The sequence below is a fragment of the Spermophilus citellus genome (genome assembly GCF_964194105.1).
Source record: "Spermophilus citellus genome assembly, chromosome: 1".
In the NCBI taxonomy this organism is placed as follows: Eukaryota; Metazoa; Chordata; class Mammalia; order Rodentia; family Sciuridae; genus Spermophilus; species Spermophilus citellus.
This window is the reverse complement of record NC_138182.1, coordinates 118,456,391-118,477,315: the sequence shown is the minus strand read 5'-3', so window position 1 is coordinate 118,477,315 and position 20,925 is coordinate 118,456,391. Positions and strand designations below refer to the sequence as shown.

Sequence of the window (20,925 nt, the reverse complement as noted above, 5' to 3'; positions counted from 1 at the left end):
TTTAGCTGTCAAACACCATCCACTATATAAACACACATGGTCTATGTATGCATTTTTCTCCTTGAAGTTGTGTTCTCATAAACCATACTTAGGTTGATTTCCGTTTTTCATTATTCTTTATAAAGTTCCTATAAACACTCATGTGCAAGACACTAGACACCTGTACACTCAGTCCTGTAGAGGATGTCTCTCAGAGTGACACTGTTGATCATAGTTGTAAAGAAATGACATTTTCCCAAAGCCACTGTACCAGAGATGTGAGTTTAGTTTCCTTTACTGTCTCATGTTCTTTACCTTTAATTAGCCAGACTGTGCAGGGCTGTGTATGTGCGGTGACACATGCTTCACAGCATGGACCAGGCAGAGGGGCATCGGCTGCATTTGGGATGCACACTTCAGAGCCATGTGACAGAGGATCTGAGGGGATACCACCAACAGCACCACAGGCAGCCTGCAAATGGGGAGATCACCTACAACAGTTCAGGCCACCTACAAATGAGGAGACCACCTACAGCGCCACAGTTCACCTGCAAACAGGGAGACCACCTACAGCCCCGCAGAGGAGACCACCTACAGCCCCACAGGGGAGACCACCTACAGCACCGCAGGCCACCTGCAAATGGGTTAGTCTGTTGTTGACAGTACTCGGTTTTACTCGGTAATATTAAATGTGATGTCATGTTCAAGATACTGATTCTGGTGTGGTGATGGCAATCAAAGTCATTAGCATGTGGTGTTGAAAAGTCCACAGCTTATCCTCAGTGACAGAGAAACACCTGCCAGTCTGTGTGTTGTGTGATGAGAAGTGCACAGCACTGATTCTGCTAAGGAATCCGCCAACTATTTTCAGAATTTCAAACTCAAATCCAGGAAGAAGTGGAGAACTTGTTATTTATTAAAGCCCAAAGAAATCACAGGAAAGGGGCTCAGGAGGGCCTAGGGACCGAGAGGATCAATGAAGATTGCCCCTAGTCTCCCACAAAGCTGAGAGTGAGCATGCAGGACACCGCCAGCACCCTGCTCTTCAGAGTCCAGGAGGGGCATGCCTGTGCACCACCGTGGTCCCTGTGGCTGGCCGCTGTGGCCTGGTGCAGTTGTGCTGTGGGGACCTGCAGGTAACTGCTCACACCTTCAGGATGCTAAGGCCATTTGTCTTTTCGGCACTGACAGTCCCAGGGTAGAAATAGGGCCTCAGTGGCTCGCTTTTGAAGTTGCTCTTGAAGGTGAAGAGAATGACAAACTCGGTGACATTGTAGAAAGAGATCAACCCTTTTTCGTACTCCAGAAAAACCCCCAGCCGTGAGAGGGGTTCTCGGGTAACCACTGTGCGGGGTGTGGCAAAAGCCGAGCACTCGCCATTCTGCAGGCGAAGAATCCAGAAGCCGGTTTCAGGACAGGCCTTGGTGTACTGGCCCTTCCGCCTGACGGACTCCAAGCACAGCCCGACGGCCCACATGCTTTTGCCTGCCACTCCCACCTCCCAGTAGTGATCTCCGCCAGAGAAGCGGTTCCGACCCAGCACGCCCACCAGTGTGTCAAATCGCTCAGGGTTGTCGGGAACGTCCTGTCTCTCAGGCACGTATGTCACACATTTCCCATCATCTGTCACGGCCAGGTAAGGGTGAGCGGTGGCTGCATCCAGTGTTATGTCTGCTGCAGGGGAAGGAAGTGTACCCATTAACTGTCAGGCAACTCAGAGAGCAGTCTTCCTGTGTGAAAGGGCCAAGCGCATGGCCTCGGAGGGTCCTTTAGAGATCCAAAGAGACAACACAGACCCCAGCAGTACACACTTGCCCTTGGTGCCTTCCATCCCCAAATCTCCTCCTGGGAGATGACATCTCCAGAGACCCCAACCTGAAAGGGATTTGCAGGGTTACCCTCAGGTGCAAGGGCAGGGCTGAGACTGGACACTGCCCTCACCTTGGGACTGGTCTTTAGTAACCTCAGAGTGCCTCTGCCATGTCTGCCCCAGGACTATTATGCCTGGCAGGGGTGTAGGCAAAGCAAAGAAGAAGAATAGGGATGTTTCAGAGGGACAATTCCAGGAGAAAGACCAAAGAGCAGGACACTGGACCTTGCCTCTGGAGGAGAGATCATGCTCTGGATCGTGGCCTTTTTCTGGATAAGAGGGAGAGAAATCAGAAAGTGGAAAATGGAGAGAGCATGTATTCACAACTATTCAGGGAAGTGTTACTGTAAAGGAAAGGAAATGTGACAGGAGGCACCAAGGTGTTGCATCAGGAGATATGGTGGGCGAATCTCCTGCGTGTGTTTGTTTGCAGACAGGATGAAATGGCACATGAGGATGTGGCAGAGGGGGTGTGGACGTGACAGGTGGGGGCTTTGAGAGCAGAGGGGACAGGGGCCAAATCCCCACTGCATCAATCATCTCTGGCTCTGGAGGATCCATGGTGGTGGTGTGGGTGGGATCAGGACAGCCAGGACTTTTTCTTGCCCAGATTTAGAAGCTGCGTTTCACAATGAGGAGGTCCCACCACAGCTCTGCTGGGCACACCTGGTGCATTCATTTTAAGGCAGTTTCCTAAATTAATCTTTCCCAGACAGTAATTTGGTTACTTACAACAAGTTCATATTTCCAGAATCAAGTTATTTGAGAGTTGAAATGTGTCTTATGGATTATTTGAGCAAAATCTTTTTATCTTCTGAGGTAATTCAGAGAGGTTAGATGGCAAGGCAAAAGTCATCCTGGCCACACATTTTTTCCCCCATCATATTTACCTGCAAATCTTTGAATCTTCTTTAGTTCTAAAATGAGATAGAGACATGCACAGTTAGTTGAGCCACTGGGCGGGGGGGGGGTACAGCAGGTCAGCAGTGAGGTCACTGGTCTTACTTACCAGCTTCCGCAAGGCGTTTTCTATGTGCTGCAAGAAATAACAGAGCAAGGTCAATATCCTGAGGGATGCTGGCTCGTTCTAAATTCAACCCACCAGAGAAACACAACTTACCAAGTTCTTTTTTGACTCTACCTAAAAAAGAAGGAGGTAAAAAATATGAATTTCTGAAATTCCCGGATGTTTTAATCCTAGGTCTTGGCTCTATGGGTCTTGGAGGATCTCGGTGGACATCAGGTGAGAGCTCTGGAGTGTGAGGCCCAAGGACTGAAAGCCCACCATGTGTGGGGTCTCTGGCTGCACCTCACCTCACCACTTGCTCCTAAAGCTTACGTAGCGAGGCCTCCTCTTATCAGCCTTCAGTGAGAGCTGCCTTGGTTCTGTTTCTAGTCATGGATTCCTGAGTTGATTCCAAAAGTTTCCTGCTTAACCAGCATGTTTTCCTGAGTCTCTGCATTTGATTTCCTGTACTAGGATCACTGGGATGAGGGTGACCATGTGTCCAGGCACAGGGGAATTGGCCTGCAAGGTGCCAGTTGTAACTTCATGCCAGAGGCGGGTGCTTGGGGGAACAGAGGCGGCCTCTCCAGCACTTCTGCACAGGTTTTACTTCTTGATTAATTATAAATACAGTGTAGTATTGCTAAAGCAACAAGTGCTTATTTCATCAAAAAATTAGACAGAAAGTTAAGGCAATCCCATGAGGTAGCCATCACCCAGACACAACCACGTTAAAATGTGTGGGTGTAAATGCATCCAGAGATTAATGAATCGCGCTCCATGAGGGATCTCTTCACCATCTCTGTGGACACAACATCTGGTTGTGCAGCAGGAGGGAGACCCAGCGGCTCCTCCTCCTGGCCTCCCTGGCCCTCACTTGGTTGCCTGGGGCCTCCTGGCCTGCCTGGTCCTGGGTCTCAGAGGCTGGCATCCCCTCCCAACACTTCACCTCCTGCCAGTCTCCCTCATCTCTGTGGAGGATACTCCTCTGGTCTTCTGATGTCCTCTCTTGCTTGTGACAGTGTATTATATACCCAAGAGTCTGCATTTTGCTTTTTCTAAAAAATTCCATTTTCTGTATTTTAGGTTTACAATGTGATGCTATGAAATACATATAGACAATTAAAGAGTTGCTGAGGTGAAGCAAATTAGCAGACATATTGCAAATAGTCACTTGTGAGAGCAACAACTGAAATCAAGCCGTTTGGTGAACATTGCTAGCAGTTTGATTTTACCAGCCGGAGCTCCCTCACTGCAGGCCACATCTCTAGACATGTGGGCTCTGCTCACCTGCTTCTTTTCCTTTTACAAACATCCCCCCCTCCTCTCTTTTCCCTGCCCCTCGAAACCTGTTTGGTTCTCTGTCTGTGTAGTTGATGTCTCTGCTTTAGATTCCACATAGAAATGAGACCAGACAGCACTTTCCTTCTGTCTACTCCACTCAGCCTAAAGTCCCCCCGGTACTGCAGTCCACTTGGGTCATGAGCAGCAGATTCTCCTCTTTCAAGGCTGAATATTTCACTGTGCATATGTGCCAGCACACGGGGAATGGTCACATCCTCTGCTAATGGACACCCAAATAGTCACCATATCCTGGCTGTTTTGAATCATGGGATAGCCTTAGAAGGTGGTGATGTCACCTCCTTAGGGTACAGACACAGAGGAGGGACAGCATAGTCACACATTAGACCCCCTCTTACCTATTGGAATCTCCATGGTGTCCTCACAATGGCTAAACCAGCAGTGGGGGGAGCTCCCTGTCTCCACACTCTCCCCAAAATTTTTATGTATTTTCCATGATCATCACCCCAATGGTGGAAATGGAATTCCTGTGATTTCAGCAGATTCAGTCTCTCTTTATTCAGAATTCTTCCTTTTGTTCACCATCCAGGGGAAAAATGTGAGGACTTCATGCCCTGAGTGCTGTCCACCTCTCCTGACTCATCCCTTCTGCTACTTCTTTAGCAATATCTTTGCTTGATTTTTTTCTATCCTTCTGTTTTTCAGTGCTGGGGATCAAAGCCAGGGCCTTGTGCATGTAAGGCAAGAAAGAGCTGTACCACGGAGCTACAACCTAGCCCTGTGGCCCAATTACAGTTAAGCACTAAAGTTAAATGCTTTGCTTCTTTAGTAGTCAGGTTTCTTGTTTTGTGATAGCAGAAGATCTGGTTCTTTGCATTGTTGGCAAAATCCATTAAAATATTTTCCTTATTTAAACTAGATATTAATTCATTTCTGCTCAGATCAGTTGAGCAGACAGACTGGAAATATAAATGGATGTGGAGTTGTTTCTGGATTGGGGGCCTGAGGTGTATGTTGCACCAGGGGGGCTTGGGGCTTAGGCACATGTGATGAACTTCATTTGACAGATATCTTCTCTTAGTAAAAAAGAGAAAAACCTGAACATGACTTTGCAGCCAGAGTGAGGTGAGCTGGGAAAACATCCAGGCCAAAACCATTTAATCTTAATTTCTCCTCAAGTCCAAGATGAGAAACACTGTGTGTGAGCCCTCGGGAATGCCCTGTGCTCTTTGTAATGCAGAAGTGCCCTCAAGGGCTGGAGGACATGGGAAGCACAGCTCTGGGAAAGCTGAGCATGGCACAAACTGGGTGGACAGCCTCTTCCCTCCATGGGGTGGTGGCCTGGAGGGCAGTATCTGCCATCCGTAGGGTGGGAACCTGGTGGGCAGTCTCCTTTCTCAATGGGGTGGGGTCCTGGTGGGCAGCCTCTTCCCTCTTATGTCCATGGGGTGGGTACCTAGGAAGAGGCCAGCTCTATGTTTGGGCAGGGCATCGACTGAAGGGAAAATGTCTTGCCCCAGGGGCTCTAGTGAAGGGATGCTGCACCTGGAGCTACTCTTCCCTGAAACTGTGATGTCCCCAGAACTGTGAATCCACCACTGAGGGCAGAAGTACAGTTCATCCGGGTTCATCAGATCAGCCAATTTCCTGGGTAAACCTGAGACTGTCACGTTCATGGCTTACCTGTGGAGGTACCTTCCTAAAGACAATGAGCCAGTGAGACATAAAATGCTGAAGAAGACTTACCGCATTCTTCTTCTAATTTAGCTGAAAATAAAACAAGAAAAGAGAATTGGCAGACAATACTGATAATGTAACTTTAATATCAAATGATGCTTTTATTAGTCAACATGATAAGTTAAGGCTTTGGTCATGTGACATTTGTGGCAGCCAAATATAATATTTTATGACTATTTCAGGTTCTGGCTGGGTCGGTGTACCTAGAGCAGGAAGGTGGGAAGAGGCCACCAGGCTGATGGTGCCTTGTGGTCTCGTGACAGTATGAACAGGGCGGCTCTGCGCTTTTCACAGAAAACTCAGTAGGTTCATTTTGGTTCCCAGGGTCCAGATACTGCCCAGGACAAGAACCTCTTCTCTCAGCTCAGCCACCACACCACTGAGGCTGGCCATAGCAACCACAGTGTCTGGAACTCTGTGGAGGTGTTTTGAGGCACCCATCCAACACTGAGAATGACCCTAGGTCACAGCTGACATTATTACAGCCACATGACAGGTGGAAACTGTACCCCAGGAGGCTAAGCATCTGCACGGTCTTGGAACTGATTAGATATGGAGACATAATTTAAACCTGTATATTCTGACACCATAATTCATCTAAAAAGAAAACAAGAGCCTAACTATCAATTACTTCTCTCGCTCTGAGTGAGAGTAAATGAAAGAGTGAGTGAATGAATAAGGAGTTGAAGTTAAAAAAAGAAGACTCGGGTCACACAGAAATTCTCCCTTGTACTGGAACTGTTTTCATTACGAAATACCAAACTATTAGATTTCTAAAAATAATAAAAATGAATGTATTGAGATTTTGAAGATGAAACACCAAAGCTACATTATTATTTGTTGACTCTCTAGAGCTATTTATTTAGATGAGAGCATGTCCCTAATTGGGTTCCTTCTTTTTTCTTTAAGATTGTAGCTGTTCAACATCTAACTTGTTCTCTACCAACAAGAAAAAATGTTTAGAATTCAATATCTACTTGTGATAACATTTGCACGTGAGAATGTCAATGATTTGCTCATTTTCAAAGCCAATGTTCAAAATTCCATTCCTTGAGCACCTTTACACATGGCCAGCAGGTGCTGTTTCCAGCCACTGCCCTCCTTAGAGCCTGCCCTGGGTCTCTGCAGTCAGATCACCTGGCTCACCTGTCCTCCTCACACCCTGCCCTGGGTCTCTGCAGCCAGATCACCTGGCTCAACAGTATTTCTCACAGCCTGTCCTGGGTCTCTGCAGTGAGATCACCTGGCCAGCAGGTCACCTAGCTCACCTGTCCTTCTCACAGCCTGCCCTGGGTCTCTGCAGTCAGATCACCTGGCTCACCTCTCCTCCTCACAGCCTGCCCTGGGTCTCTGCAGTGAGATCACCTGGCTCACATGTCCTCCTGACAGCCTGTCCTGGGTCTCTGCAGTGAGATCACCTGGCTCACCAGTCCTCCTCACAGTCTTCCCTGGGTCTCTGCAGTGAGATCACCAGGCTCACCTGTCCTCCTCACAGCCTGACCTGGGTCCCTGCAGCAGGATCCCTTGGCCACTTCTGGTTTGCACTGGAAGAATCACGGGCTCCGCCACACCTTGCTTCAGTTCATGTGCTATCCCCCTTTCTCCGTCTACACCTAACAACTTTCATCATCCTGCACATACTTATATGTATTTTTTGAAATATGGAAGAAAGATCTTGTGGTTGACTTAAAATACTATTTTAAGTCATTTGGTGTGTCTGCACATAAGGCTTTCTTGCTATAATAAAAGAACATCAAGTGTGGTATATTCTAATATTCCACAATTTATGAGTTAAATGGAGCTGTCACTTACCATTCTCGTCTTCTGTTTTCTCTGTACAAAGCAACAAAACACACAAAAACAATGCTATGTTAGAAAGGGTCCTTGGCTCCTATTCTCAGATAATCTACCTCAGCCAGTGGCATGAAGTGCAGGTCAATAGGAGATCAGTGAACATAAAGGAATGATCATGAACCCTGAAGTTCTGTTAAGTTCAGATGTTGTAAGACAGGTTAGCCCTGGACCAGGAAATTTAAAAGAGCTCAAGTCTCCTTGGTATTCTCCTTGGTGTTCTGAAAAATAAAGAGCAAATAAAAGCAAACACAGCACACGCTGCAGAGAAGGCCACTCTTCCTTCTGCTGAGGGCTGTGCACCAGGCACCCTGAGCAGGGTGCTCACTGGGACTCACAGGAAGAGGAGAGGCGTCCCACCTTCCACAGTTGCAGAGCTGCATGCAGTGGAAGTCCAGTGTCCACACAGCTCAGGGCCTGGAGGACACTCAGACCCCTCCCTTAGCTAGAAAGGGCCAGCATCATGGGGGAGCAGAGTGCACTTGGAAATGACCACAAAAGGGCATCTCCTGGGAAAGAGGACAAGTAGCAAGTGCAAATTCCTGGAGGGCACTGGCTCACTCACTAGACAAACACTCCCTGGAAGAACAAGGTTGAGAGACATCAAAAACCAAGGAAAACAAAGGCGAGTGCAAAGAAAAAAAAAAGTCCCTGAATACAGAGAAACTGTCAAAGTTATGCATGTCTTAGTACAAGTGTCTTAGTACAAGACATGTTCTGCCAAGAAACGAGAGACCCTTGGAGAAGTCAAATGCTGTCTGTGTATGTGGGTTGACAGCTTGTCACATAATACAACACCAGTTATGATTAAATATCATAAAATAGCAATGAAGAGTTAAAGAAAAGAAGTGTGAAAATTATTCAAATTCTGGAGTTAGTTTATAAACAGAAGAAATGGTAGAACAAAAACTCATAAGTATCCACAATTATCATTTATTCATGAAAATAAACCAATAAAACAAAAAACATTAAAATTAATAAGAACTTTGAAAATAACAACACATTTACAAACCTGATAAAAGTTAGAACAAATGTGTCTCACTGTAACTAATTTAAAATGGGAAAAGTTTGTGCAGTGTATAAATGATTATACTACCAAATATGAATTTTAGCTGATAAGTAATTATATAAAGACTAGTTTAGAATATTGATAGTTTATTCTATGGAAATCAATCATGAATATAGTTTTTAGTAGATCAAATATACTTTTCTATGACATTTTTCACCAAAATGAAAGCAAACACCACTCACCTCTTTGTTTTTTCAACAACTCTATAAAACAAAAACAAAAACAAAAAATGATAAATAATATGCAAAAATAAATGCATACCTTTCAAAATCAGTCAGGAGAAATTACCCAGGAAGCTTTTCTGCCTAATATCTTCCAAGGTGTCTCAGTAAAGTACTAGCCAGTCGTCACAGATGGGGATGAGGGCTCACCCGGGAGATAGGTGCTGGGGTTGATCCCAGTGTCCCTAAAGCCCACGTATAGAGCCTTTGTTGCCAGCCTGGCGCAATGTGGCATGTGGTGGTGGGTCCTTAAGAGGTGGGCCCAGTGAGGTCCTCAGGCCCCCTGGGTGTGCCCCAATGGGGAGTGTGGGACAGGCAATGGCCACCAGGTGGGCAGTCTTGCCATGAGGTGCTGCTTTGCCACAGGCCAACACAAAGGCAGCTGCCCAAGTGTGGACTGACCCCTCCCAGTCTGTGGGCCTGAAGCATCCTTTTCTGCTGGTAAGGTGACTACCTCGGGAGTCTGAGGAACACGTCAGAGATCTGTTGTGGGCTGAGCCTGGTGGTCACCAGTGACTCCAGAGCAGCTGGACTAGTCCACGGCAGCAGTACCACTCCACCTGATCTAAGTCTAAGTAAGTCCCACTTGGTAATCGTGCAGAGCTCAGCATGGGGCAGAGTTCAGCCTGGCTCTCTGCAGGGTGTGCGCAGTGGAGGCATGGACAGGGCCAGGGCTCGCAGGCTGAGGCAGGGGTCTAAGGAGACCGGCGGCCTTCCCCACCTGCTGCAAGAAGAAACCCTAGGCTTTGCAGAGTCGTCCCTGAACACTTTTCATGGATCAGCCTGATGACAACACAAACATCAGCCCCACAAGGTTGAGGGTCCAGCTGGGCCAGAAAGAAACCTGCAAAGGCCAGGGAGAGGGAGGCACTGCCAGCGCATCTGCACCGGCTCTCCTCCCTGTTGCTGGAAAGGCGGCCACAGGCCCAGGAGCAGAGCAACACACCACAGGCCAGCTTTAGTGGAGCTCTGGGTGGCAGCCAAGGCTCAGCTCCAAATCTTACTTTTAGTTTTCATTTTTTGGTACTGAGGATTGAACTCAGGGATGCTTCATCATTGAGCCATTTCTCCAGCATTCTTTATTTTTTATTTCGAGACAGGGACTCACTAAATTGCTTAGAGTCTCTCTAAGTTGCTGAGGCTGGCCTCAAAACTGCAAAACTGCCTCAGCCTCCCCAGTCACTGGGATTACAGGCATGTGCCACCACACCTGGCTGTGTTCTGAATTTTAAATGATGCACCATGATCCTTTCCTGTATTTTTATGAGTTTACTGCAGCATTTGGCACTTTGATTACACACACTTCTCTGTGTAATCAAAATTTGGTATATTGTGGAGATAATGATCCAACAACATTCAGGAAGAGTGGCATCTACTAGTTAAGCAAGAGAAACTCTGTGCATGTATGAAAAAGTAACAACAATCCCCATTATTATGTGTCACTGTGTTGCACCAATAAAAAAGGAAAAAAAAAAAGAGACTCAGAATCTTTTCCTTTCCTCTCTCCTTCAAAATTGCCTGATCTTTTTTATAATTATCAATCTTTGCATGAGGGAAAACACATGAATGATTTCTCATATTGTTGCTGGAGTTCACTTTCAAATCCCAAAGTAGACATTAAAAGATTAAATGTTCAAAACTTCTTTGGTTCATTGCCCTACAGCAGTGTACACTGTGATCAAAATGAACTGAAAATTACCTATTTGACATGTGAGAGCCAAGAGATTTAAGGCAGGGTCACTGGCAGAGAAATAGGAGGCCAATTCTTCCAAACTGTGAGTCCACACTGTGATTATTCAGAGGTCAGAGGCAGGGACCCTCCCCCAAGCCCCTCCAACAGCGTGAGTAGTGCTGCATCCTGAGGGAGCCCAGTGTGGCTTGTTGGATGTGTGGGGGTGATTGTGAGTCACCTATACTGCAGTAGCCTGGGGACACCTGGGAAGGCATAGACCCTCTTCCACCATCTCCCACTGAATACTAATCCTCAGATGCATGATCAAGACCCAAGCAGCCTCTCCAGGCACTCAGCCTCCTGAGGGACCCTGCAGGGTGCCCTGCACTGTGGCCCTGTCCCTACATGGAGCACAAGGCTCTCTGCCTAGCAGCTGGACCCACTCACCGTGCTGCTCCTTGAGCAAACCTGCAACAGACACAAACAGACCCATCAGTGAGACTTGTTTGCACTGAATCTTCTGAGTGGATGGCGTGTGATTATATTAGATTGGCTAATTTATATTATATTAATTGGACAAATTTTATAAATGATTATTCCATTTTTTTTCTGTTGTTCTATGCACTTCCAGTCTTGGATTTGTATATTCCCATTTTTGCTGTTTCCTAACAGCCAGAAACCCAAATATGCCTTGACACAAGGAAAGTTCCCATATAAACAACAACCAAACAGACAAAAAGCCCTGTTTTCACAAAGTTTCCTGTGACCCATGGGCAGAGGAGGCTGCCTGGTAATTCTGGGGCATCTGGGATGCTGACAACCCCCCCAGACAGCAGCAAGCACCTTCTCAGGAGGGCGCCTCTTCCCTCCCTGGCTTTGCTCACTTGGATTAGTACCTTGGCCCTTCCTAAGTCCTGCTGGCAGGGGAGTCACCCTCAACAGGCAGGACACGCAAACACTAATCCAGCCAACTGAGAAAAGGACTGGACAGAATCACAGACCATCCCTCCAGGAGCCGCTGGGAATGGCTGGCTTCAGCTGTGCTCCAAGTAACTCCCAAGACACACTCAGAAGTTAGAGGCAGCAGGGCAGGAGACCCTAGTGAGTGGCCCTGCTTGGAGAGAAGCTACCCTGGAAAGGGGTGGTGCCTCAGGCAGGCCAGGCCCTGGGTGACAGTGGTCACTGGTAGTCTTGGTACTCGTGGTCAACTGCAGTCTTCCATGAGTCCCCAGGACACACAGAAAGCAGCAGCAGGGCCTTCCCATTGCCATTTCAGGAGGGTATATGACTGTGATAAGCCAGGGTTTCCATCCCAGGACATGCACAGAGCATTTCATCATCCCTGGGCACACTAATGAATACCTCAATAAATAAACTGGTCTCCAAATCAACCAATTTAAGGGTAGACCACAAAAGTTCTAAGCATATATGCTGTTTTTATGAAAGAGTTGATCTTGACCCCCAAACTTCATGTTCTGGTAACTATGCGAGGCGATAAGCTGAAGATAGACTAACTCTTCCTTTTCACGGCGTTTCCTGCCAGTTCTCAGTGATGCAGGGGACCCACAGTCCACTCCTGACTTGTGGTGACGAGTGCCCTCTGCTTCCCAGGAACCTGAGACACCCCTCCCCACGCACTTCCCTGTTACTTTTGGCTCTTCTGGCCCGCATCAGCAGAGCACAGGTGACCACCAGGCTGACTTCCAAGAGGACCACGAACACACACAGCCCCATCGTCCAGGACCAGTCCTTGGGAAACAAGGCACCTGAAACACACAATCATCAGACTGGAGTCCAGTTGGACAGCAGGGGACCTGGCTGTGGGGTGACTCTCCAGGAGCCTTCTCCAGACAGGAGGAGCTCAAAGACTCTGAGCACCCCGGCCCTCTGCTCCACTCCAGGGAGTCAGGAATCCTGAAGGTGCTCCTCCTTCACAGCATGGGACAGAGACCAGAGGTCATGTAAGGGATTATGAAGATGTTGAGACATGTCCAACATGTTATGATAAATCAACACAGGGTATCATCTAGATTCAATAGTGCTTACAATTATATTTGTGACATGTAATTATTTTATAATAAAATGTTACTAATAGAACACAGTTTTCTCATTCCATGTGGATCTCCTTTCTCCTTCCTCGAAAGCCCTGATGTGGCCAAGTCCTCTTTACGTGGTTGTTTTCATACATGTATGCACATGAGTGAGCCCAACAACATGTTGCTGAGGGGTAGGGGGAGCTCCTCTGAGGGCAAATGAGGAAGTTTGATCTTTTCAGAGGGTAAATCCAATAGGTCGCAGGGACCAAGTCCCAGAGACAAAACCCTAACATGCCCAGGAATCCTTCTGAGAGGAATGACCACTGGTCCTTTAAATAAGCAGCCCTGGCCGGGCCATCCACACCTGTCTGTGCAATAACCTTCCCTGAAAAGAGGTCCCGAAGACCTCCTCACTCAGGGATTGCACTCATGTCAATAAGATGCTTTCGATCTAATCAATCAATGACTTTTAGTTATTATCAATGATTTTAAGTTCCACATAGAAGCATTTTTACTATTATCTGAAGACACTTTTTTAATTTTCATTTTCCATTTTATTTTGAAGAGAGCTCTAGTATGATGACCTGAGCGTTGGTGAGTTTGCCTCTGTCACTTCCCGCTCATGATGAGCTGCCTCAGCTGCTTTCTTCACTATGAAACTCTAACTGGGTGACTTGGTTGATTTTTCCTTCTCTAATTTTGCTTTACTGAAATTGCAATTAAAAAAAAAACCAGAAAATACAACTCTACTGCTCTGATATATGCTTTTGTCACATTCTCCTTTTGAACCTGGAATTTTCTTCCATTATGTCAAACAAATGTGGGTGCTTGAACTGAAGCACCCGAGGAAGGGCATTTTAGTTGATGGGATTCTTAGGAGCCTTCATCAGTGAACAGGCAGTGCCACACCTGAGCTGAGCCCTTGGGAAGTGATGGGGACAGGAGAATTAAGACACAAGTCCCCCTGGGTGCCACACCACCTCAGCCAGTGGGATGCAGTCCACCATGGTGTAAGGTCAACAGGGGGACCGCAGTGCACAGGGGCTGGAGTGGATTCCTGGATGACAGGTCCCTGGGCTGGGACTTGAAGGACCAGTGGGGAAGCTTGGTGAAGGCTCCCAGAGGACAGGAGTGTGGGGTACCCTGTGGTCGGGACGGGATAGAGAAAGGAAGGAAGTGCAGAGTTGAAACAGAGGTCACGAGAAGGCAGACGAGAGGAAGAGGCTGTGGACCTGAGTCACTGTCACGCCCTGACTGGACAGAGGGACAGAGAGCCGCAGGAGAGTAGTCGGGACCAACTCTTGTGGAATGCCCACTCTGGGTCTGTGCTGCCCAGGTGAGTTCCATCAGTCACTCCTCAGCCTTCTCATGGTGCACACACCATTGGGAGCCCTATTTCTCCTTTGGGAACTGGCAGGGAAGGTCAGTACCCACCCAAGATCCCAGAGATGGTGGGTGGCACTGCCAGGATTCACACTAATTAGTTGGTGGCAGAACAAAATGTTGAAGTGATTTTCTCCTGGGCAATAGTTAAAGAACATCTTGAGGAGAATTTGGGAGATTCTCTCCCATGTTGCATGGGCTTTGAAGGCTTTTGCATATCCATAAATTCATTTTCATAAGTAAAATCATTTCTTTGCCAATAAATGGGAGCTGAGGATGAGATGTGTTTTCACTAAGACTCCTCACATGGAAGTCACAGAGGAATGGACCAGAACCTGGCCCAGGTGACTGCCCAGGTCTTTGCCCGTCACACCTGATCAGCTGCAAGGACAGCGCGGTCTGTGGAGGGAACTCACCTGCCAGGGACACATGTGCTTCCTTCTGCTCGCCGAGGAGTGGGTTCCTTACAACACAGGACAAGTTTCCTGTTGACCTCTCGTCCACTGTGATGGATGCCTGCACCTGAAACGTGCCAGTCTCTTCCGTTCTCACTGTCTCATAGGCTTGTGTGAAGTGCAGTCCCTGCCTGCCCTTCCACTGCACCTGGGGCTCGGGGTACCACCCCGTGGACGTGCAGGTCAGCCTGATGCCCCAGGCTGCGTCAGGTTCCACGTGAACACGAGGAGCCATGCCGGTGCCTGGAGAGAGAAGGAGGCAGAGAGAGCACACTGTTCCAGAAATGTCCAGCTGTTTCACATAGACCAGTGAAACTGCGATTGCTCGTTAACCTCTGTGAACCTCAACTCTGTGTTTTGTTTGTGTGTTTTGTTTTTGTGACAATGGGGTAAAGTCACACAAAGGGTTTGGATGAGGAACAGATTAAGACCGAAATTTGGCCTTTACTAGAGTACTCCAATTCCTACCTACAGGTCCCTTCCTGCTGTGTTTCTTTCCCTTGTTCCCCTTTGAGAACTACATGTAGTTAGTAAAACCCATTAGTCCATTTGCAGCCAGTGGACACACATGAGCTGGTGGCTTCAGATGTCAGTTGCAAGTTGTCCACACAATTTCTATCACCCTTCTCCTATACAACTACCTCATATGGAACTTCATATGGCCTTGGGCCAATATGGCAGACACTAGCCACTGTGGCAAAGGAACCTTGAAAGATGTCTATGCATCCCCCTGATTAGTAGCTACCCCCCTGAACTGCATCCATGGATACACCTGCTCAGAGGGTGGGGGGGCTGCCTCAGTGCCCTTGCTGTTGGGAGTGTCCTAGAGGCTGGCCAGAGTGCTGTGCCTGGACATGATCTGTGTGTCTTGGTCATCACGTTGCCAAAGGAACTGGCTCATCCTTCCCTCACTGTCTCTCTCTTCAAGGACAGGGGTGCAGGAGCAGCAGTGACTCATCTCCCAATGTGAAGATGAAGGCTGCACTGGGGGAAGGCTGAGGATCAGGAGTAAAGGAAGGTGTACATGCACAGTGAGCCCCACTCCTCCTGCCTTTGTCCCTCCTCCCAAGATTTGGGATGACAAGCAGCTGTCACTTGTGCACAGTGTTTTGCAGCTTAGTGTATACTAACACTAACTTATCCAAACCATCACAGTGTATAATAAAAACTAAAGTAAATTTATTGGTATTAAACAATCACTTTTGTGGGCTGAATCATGTTCCTCAGAGGATATGTTCAAGTCCTAAACCCAGTGCCTGTGAAGGTTGCTGTGAGTGGAAATAGTGTTGTTTTAGATGTAATTCCTAAAAATGAGCCTACATAGGTCATATTGGACAGGTGGGACATTCGCACAGAGCCAAGATGGCATGGCGAGATGGAAGCAGATCTTAGAATGGCGTGGTCACAGTGCAGGAAGTGTCTGGAAGTTGGAAGGCACAGGCCTCTCTGTTGGATTACAGGAGGATGACACCTTGAGTTTGGATGTCTTCACCCTGGAAATGTTTTCAGGATATGTGTGCACAAAGGTGTCTAGTTAGAAGAAAATTTAGCAGAAAAATCTGTTTTCAACTGGTCAGTAATTCTTTCTCTTAGTCTTCTTGAATTTGGGAAGAATCAATAAGTACCCACCTTTCACCGTGCAAGTGTGAGTTCAGGGGTGTTCATGGCCTGTCCAAAACTGTCACTGAATATAGGGCAAGGACACGGCCTGTCAAGGCACACTGCAGGAAGAGATCTCCTCCTCTTGGGCTCCCTGTGACAGACTGGGTGGTCCTCTCTGAAGGCCAATTGTGAGGATGGCAATGGAGAAACTCATTGCCTGAGATTGTCACAAGGTCCCATGACAAGAGCAGAGGCAAAGCTGTTCAAGCTCAGTGTAAGCCTGAAGCCTGGACCCCTCCACACCTGCTCACCCTGGCAGAACTGGCAGGGCTGTGGGCGCAGTGTCTGGGCGCAGTGTCTGGGCAGAGCTGGGATCTGAGACACGAGCTCAGTGCAGGGATCCAAGCAGACAAGAGTGTCATAGGAAGATGGAAACAACCATGTTGGACTGGGCAAGAGCAGTTCCTGATGGTCGGTGCATCTTATCTTTCCTGTCTCCTTCCATCTCCTTCTGGATTTTAGAAACTAGAGTGATATCTTAGACTGAGATGTGCTTCTGGGACTCCTTGGAAATATCATGGCTGGGATGGAGCTCAATGACAGAAAATGTGCCCAGCATGATTGAGAGCCTGGGTTCAATCCCTAGAAGGAAGGAAAGAAAAAAGAAAGAGAGAGAAGAAAGGAAAGGAGAGAGAGAGAGAGAGAGAGAGAGAGAGAGAGAGAGAGAGAGAGAGAAGAAGAAGAAGAAGAAGAAGGAGGAGGAGGAGGAGGAGGAGAAGGAGGAGGAGGAAGAGGAGGAGGAGGAAGGAAGGGGAATGAAAGAATGAGGTATACTAGATTCTCTCCTTTCTCCTCTTCTTAATTATGTTGACAAAGAAACGGGTTGCGACTATATTTCTCTTACAGCCTGGGACCATTGGAATAGACTGGTCAGATGTTTTCTTCCTCTTTAACACTCTTGAAATTCTGTCATAGGATTTGCCTAGACTAAACCTCCACTGTCCACTAAACCCAGTATTTATCCTAACAAAGTATTGGCAGAACAAAAAACAGAGTTAACGTTCTACAGAATATAAAGAGTTTTCATTCCAGAGAAGTTCACCTGTGACCAACACTTTGAAATGTGCTTCATTGTGGTAGGTGGAGCTTAAAAAGAAGCATCTGTAGTCGCCTTCATCTGCAGGGTGGATGTTGCGGATCCTCAGGGCCACCTGCCCCTTGGTGATGTTCTCCCTCAGGATCTCTGCCCTCCCTTGGTTCTCTGGGTGCTGCTGGTCCTTGTCCTGGGAATTCCTATAGTTATGTACCAGGCCTGATTTGTTTGTATGGCGCCATGTCACCTCCATGTTCTGAGCATCCATGGAAGGGCTGAGGTGACAGGAAAACATGGCCTCTTCTCCCACCATGACAGTGATGGGTGAGCTTGGTCCAATCACGAGGAACTGCCCTGAAAGTGATCAAGAAAAATGATAGAGCCTTTGCATACAGTGTGGCACATAGCCTGAAGCTAATTTTATAGAACATTTTTAGTGCACCTGTATTTTGATGATAATCCATCCAATGAGGTCAGGCAGGGAATTTCACACTTGGATAATCACATGAGCTGAAGAAATTGACACCTATAGCATCTGTTGTGGTGCTTGTTAAAATTTGAATCTCCAATGGTACCCAAAATCTCACGTATTAAAGAGTTGGTCCCAAGATGGTGGTGCTATAGGGAGGTAACAGAAACTATAGGAGCTGGCACCTAGTTGAAGGGAGTGGTTCTATCCTGTCTTCAGCCTCTTGCTCTCACTCTGCTTTCTTGCTGCCATTAATTGAGTAGCAATTAATGCCCTCTCTGCTGTGGGTCTCTGCCTCACCACCAGCCCATTCAATGGAACTGGCTAATCATGAACTGAAACCTCTGAAACCATGAGTCAAAAAAAAATCTTCCTTCTCATAAGTTGATTTTCTCAGGCATCTTATAACAGCAAATAAATTAAAAAATGAACTAACTCAGAAAATAAATACTGAGAAGGGGGGTTATTGCTGTGACTATACCTGAACAGATAGTCCAAAATCCTTTGAAATTGGTTGTTGGAAGAAGGTTGGAAAAGGTTGAAAGTTTCTATAGAAGTCCTATAATGTTGAAAGTGGAACTTAATGAAGGACTCTTCTGATAGGAGCTTGGAAGATTGAAATGCCAAAAGGCATATGGGCAATAAAGACTTCATTCATTAGGCTTTTTTATGTACATATCTATGTTTATTTTTTAATTGACTTTATTTTTTAAATACATGACTGCAGAATGCATTTAAATTCTTATTACACACATAGAGAACAATTTTTTCATATCTCTGTTTGTATATAAAGTATGTTCACACCAATTCATGTCTGGGAATGAGCACGCTGTGGGGAACTGGACTAGCAGTCACATCTGTTACATTCCAGAAAATAACCTGTCTAAATTTCACCCATGCTCAGAGACTATGTGTGAGGTTGAGTTAAAATATGATGGATTCATTGATCCAGGAGAGAGAATTTCCAACTCACAGCACTAAGGCAATGACAGTGTATTGTTGGCAGCTTTTAGCCAGGTTCAATTCTGGGAGCCAAAAGCAGAGCAGAAAGATTTGAAAAACTTTCAATTTGGGCAGAAAGGGAACATGTTTAAGTTTGTGGTCAAGGAGGATGTGATTGCTGAAGAGATCAGTGTCTATAAAAAAATACAAGTGCTTCTCATTGGGACACTTGGAAAGATGTCTCCAGGGTATCAAGAATTGTACAGACAACACAAACTCAATGATGTCAAAGAACAAACTCACTTGAAAGACTGCTTTGAGAAAAGAGGCAGGAATACCCTGTTCCAAAAGGACCATCTAGAAAATCGCTTTCCCCAGGATTCATGTCAGCATGCTCAACTAACTAGGAATTCAGAAGTCACTGCAGCCATAGTCCCAGTGGGTCCAGCTAATGCTTGAGCTGGCAGCAGTTCTTGGCATCATTCATGGGGTGCTGGTTCTGGAGGAATGGAGAATGCAAGAGCTATGGGATCATGGGGATTTCCACTGAGATTTAAAAGGGAGACCAATAAGCCAGGCTGGGTAGGACAGTCTCAGCTTCCCTGAAGGGTTAATGTGTTAACTGGTGAGAATAAGGAGGGTCGCCAAAGCTGTTATGCTGACCACAGGAAGTTGGAGATGCTGGGAATTTGGGATGTTAGTCAAAAAAAGCAGCAGGCAATAAAAAGAGCCAGCCCAATACAGTGATCATGTGGGATACAATTGGCAAGGTCACACAGCTTGCCAAGCCCTTTGGAGTCCACACACTGCCCCCATGTGCCCTGGATGCCAAACATGGAACTAAAGGATTTTGCTTTGGTCTGATCCCTTCTTCTCTTGCCCATGTGAAAACCACATAGCTAACAAACCATGCTTAGAAATCTCCTACAACCGAAAATGAAAGAAAGATGATAAACATAGTGAAAGCATGTGAAATATAAAAATCCCTAGACAGTTAGGTACACAGAAGAGAACTAGAACAAAGATCCAACTTCAACAAAATAAACCCCATTGAAACAGTAGAGTTACCAATACAGTAAAACCTCAAATCCCAGAGATGAATGAGAAGGAAAAACAAAGAATATTTGCAAAAAAAAAGAAGAAGGAGGAGGAGGAGGAGGAGGAGGAGGAGGAGGAGGAGGAGGAGGAGGAGAAGAAGAGGAAGAAGAAGAAGAAGAAGAAGAAGAAGAAGAAGAAGAAGAAGAAGAAGAAGAAGAAGAAGAAGAAGAAGAAGAAGAAAAGTTTAAAAGTGCAGGCATAAGACATTATTTTTAAAAACTAACCTTGAATTTAAGTAGACTAAATGCTCCAACTAAAAGATAATGACTGGCTGAATGGCTATAAAAACAAGACCGACATTTGCTGCCTATAAGAAACTCACTTTAAAAATGAATATGCACAGAAAGTGAAAGACTGGAAAAAATCTAAAATATCAGTTTTTATTATTTATAAGTTATAATCATCTTTTTATAAATTGTATTATTTTATCCTTCTGGAAATTGGAGGTCAAGTATTTTGCAGAAATTGATGGCTGTCAACCAGATATTTTGCATGTTGTGTGAACATAAGTCAAAGATAAAATAGAAAAGAAAAAGTACCTCCCCCAATAGAATTAAAGACAGAAACTTGAGAATAGCCCTAAGACCTTTAGTTGTAGAAAACATGAAATAACTGAGGCCTGGAATTGTAGTATGGAATAAGATGTCCTCTCAACAAGTCTCCAGTGTAAAGGAAAGCAGTCTTCCTCCTTCTCACTCACCTGCACCTGGCCAGGGAAGAAGGAGGGAAAGCAAGCATGTCCAGCTGCCCACACAGAAGAACTGCATCCTAGCTGGAAGGTCCCAGTGCCTGTGGGACTGTCACAGAGCACAGTCCTGAGATGCAGTACCTACATCCCTCTCCATAAACAATTGCTAAACAGAAAACCAACTTACAACATCACTGAATACCTGGAAATGAAAGTAAAGTGTCATGCAAGTGGACTTTGATCAAGTTGAGTCATTCTTTTACATGTTAAAGGACCAAATAAGGAAAGAGAAGAGATACACAGAAGTCATTATGATATGGTAAAACCCCTCCCAGCACCAAGGAAACGGACTCTAATATCTTTTTCCAGACTTTGATTTTTGTTTTCTGTTTTTGATTGGTTTGCTTGTGGAGATATTTTTTATTGGTGCATTATAATAATACACAATGTTG

General features: G+C 46.2%; 2 protein-coding genes across 2 annotated transcripts in view; both read right to left on the bottom strand.

The window, feature by feature from the left end:
* LOC308655607 (uncharacterized protein) overlaps window positions 1–20,925 on the bottom strand; it is an 801,622-nt gene that overhangs the window by 74,703 nt on the left and 705,994 nt on the right. The gene's annotated exons all lie outside the window — the stretch shown is intronic.
* LOC308655656 (butyrophilin subfamily 1 member A1-like) lies at window positions 1,124–20,552 on the bottom strand (the record flags this gene model as incomplete). Its single annotated transcript, XM_081305741.1, has 12 exons — window positions 1,124–1,653; window positions 2,740–2,766; window positions 2,859–2,885; window positions 2,970–2,990; window positions 5,904–5,924; window positions 7,707–7,727; window positions 8,997–9,017; window positions 11,155–11,175; window positions 12,357–12,473; window positions 14,543–14,824; window positions 17,286–17,630; window positions 20,486–20,552. The coding sequence occupies 12 exons, from the start codon at window positions 20,550–20,552 to the stop codon at window positions 1,124–1,126; spliced, it is 1,500 nt and encodes a 499-aa protein (XP_081161867.1).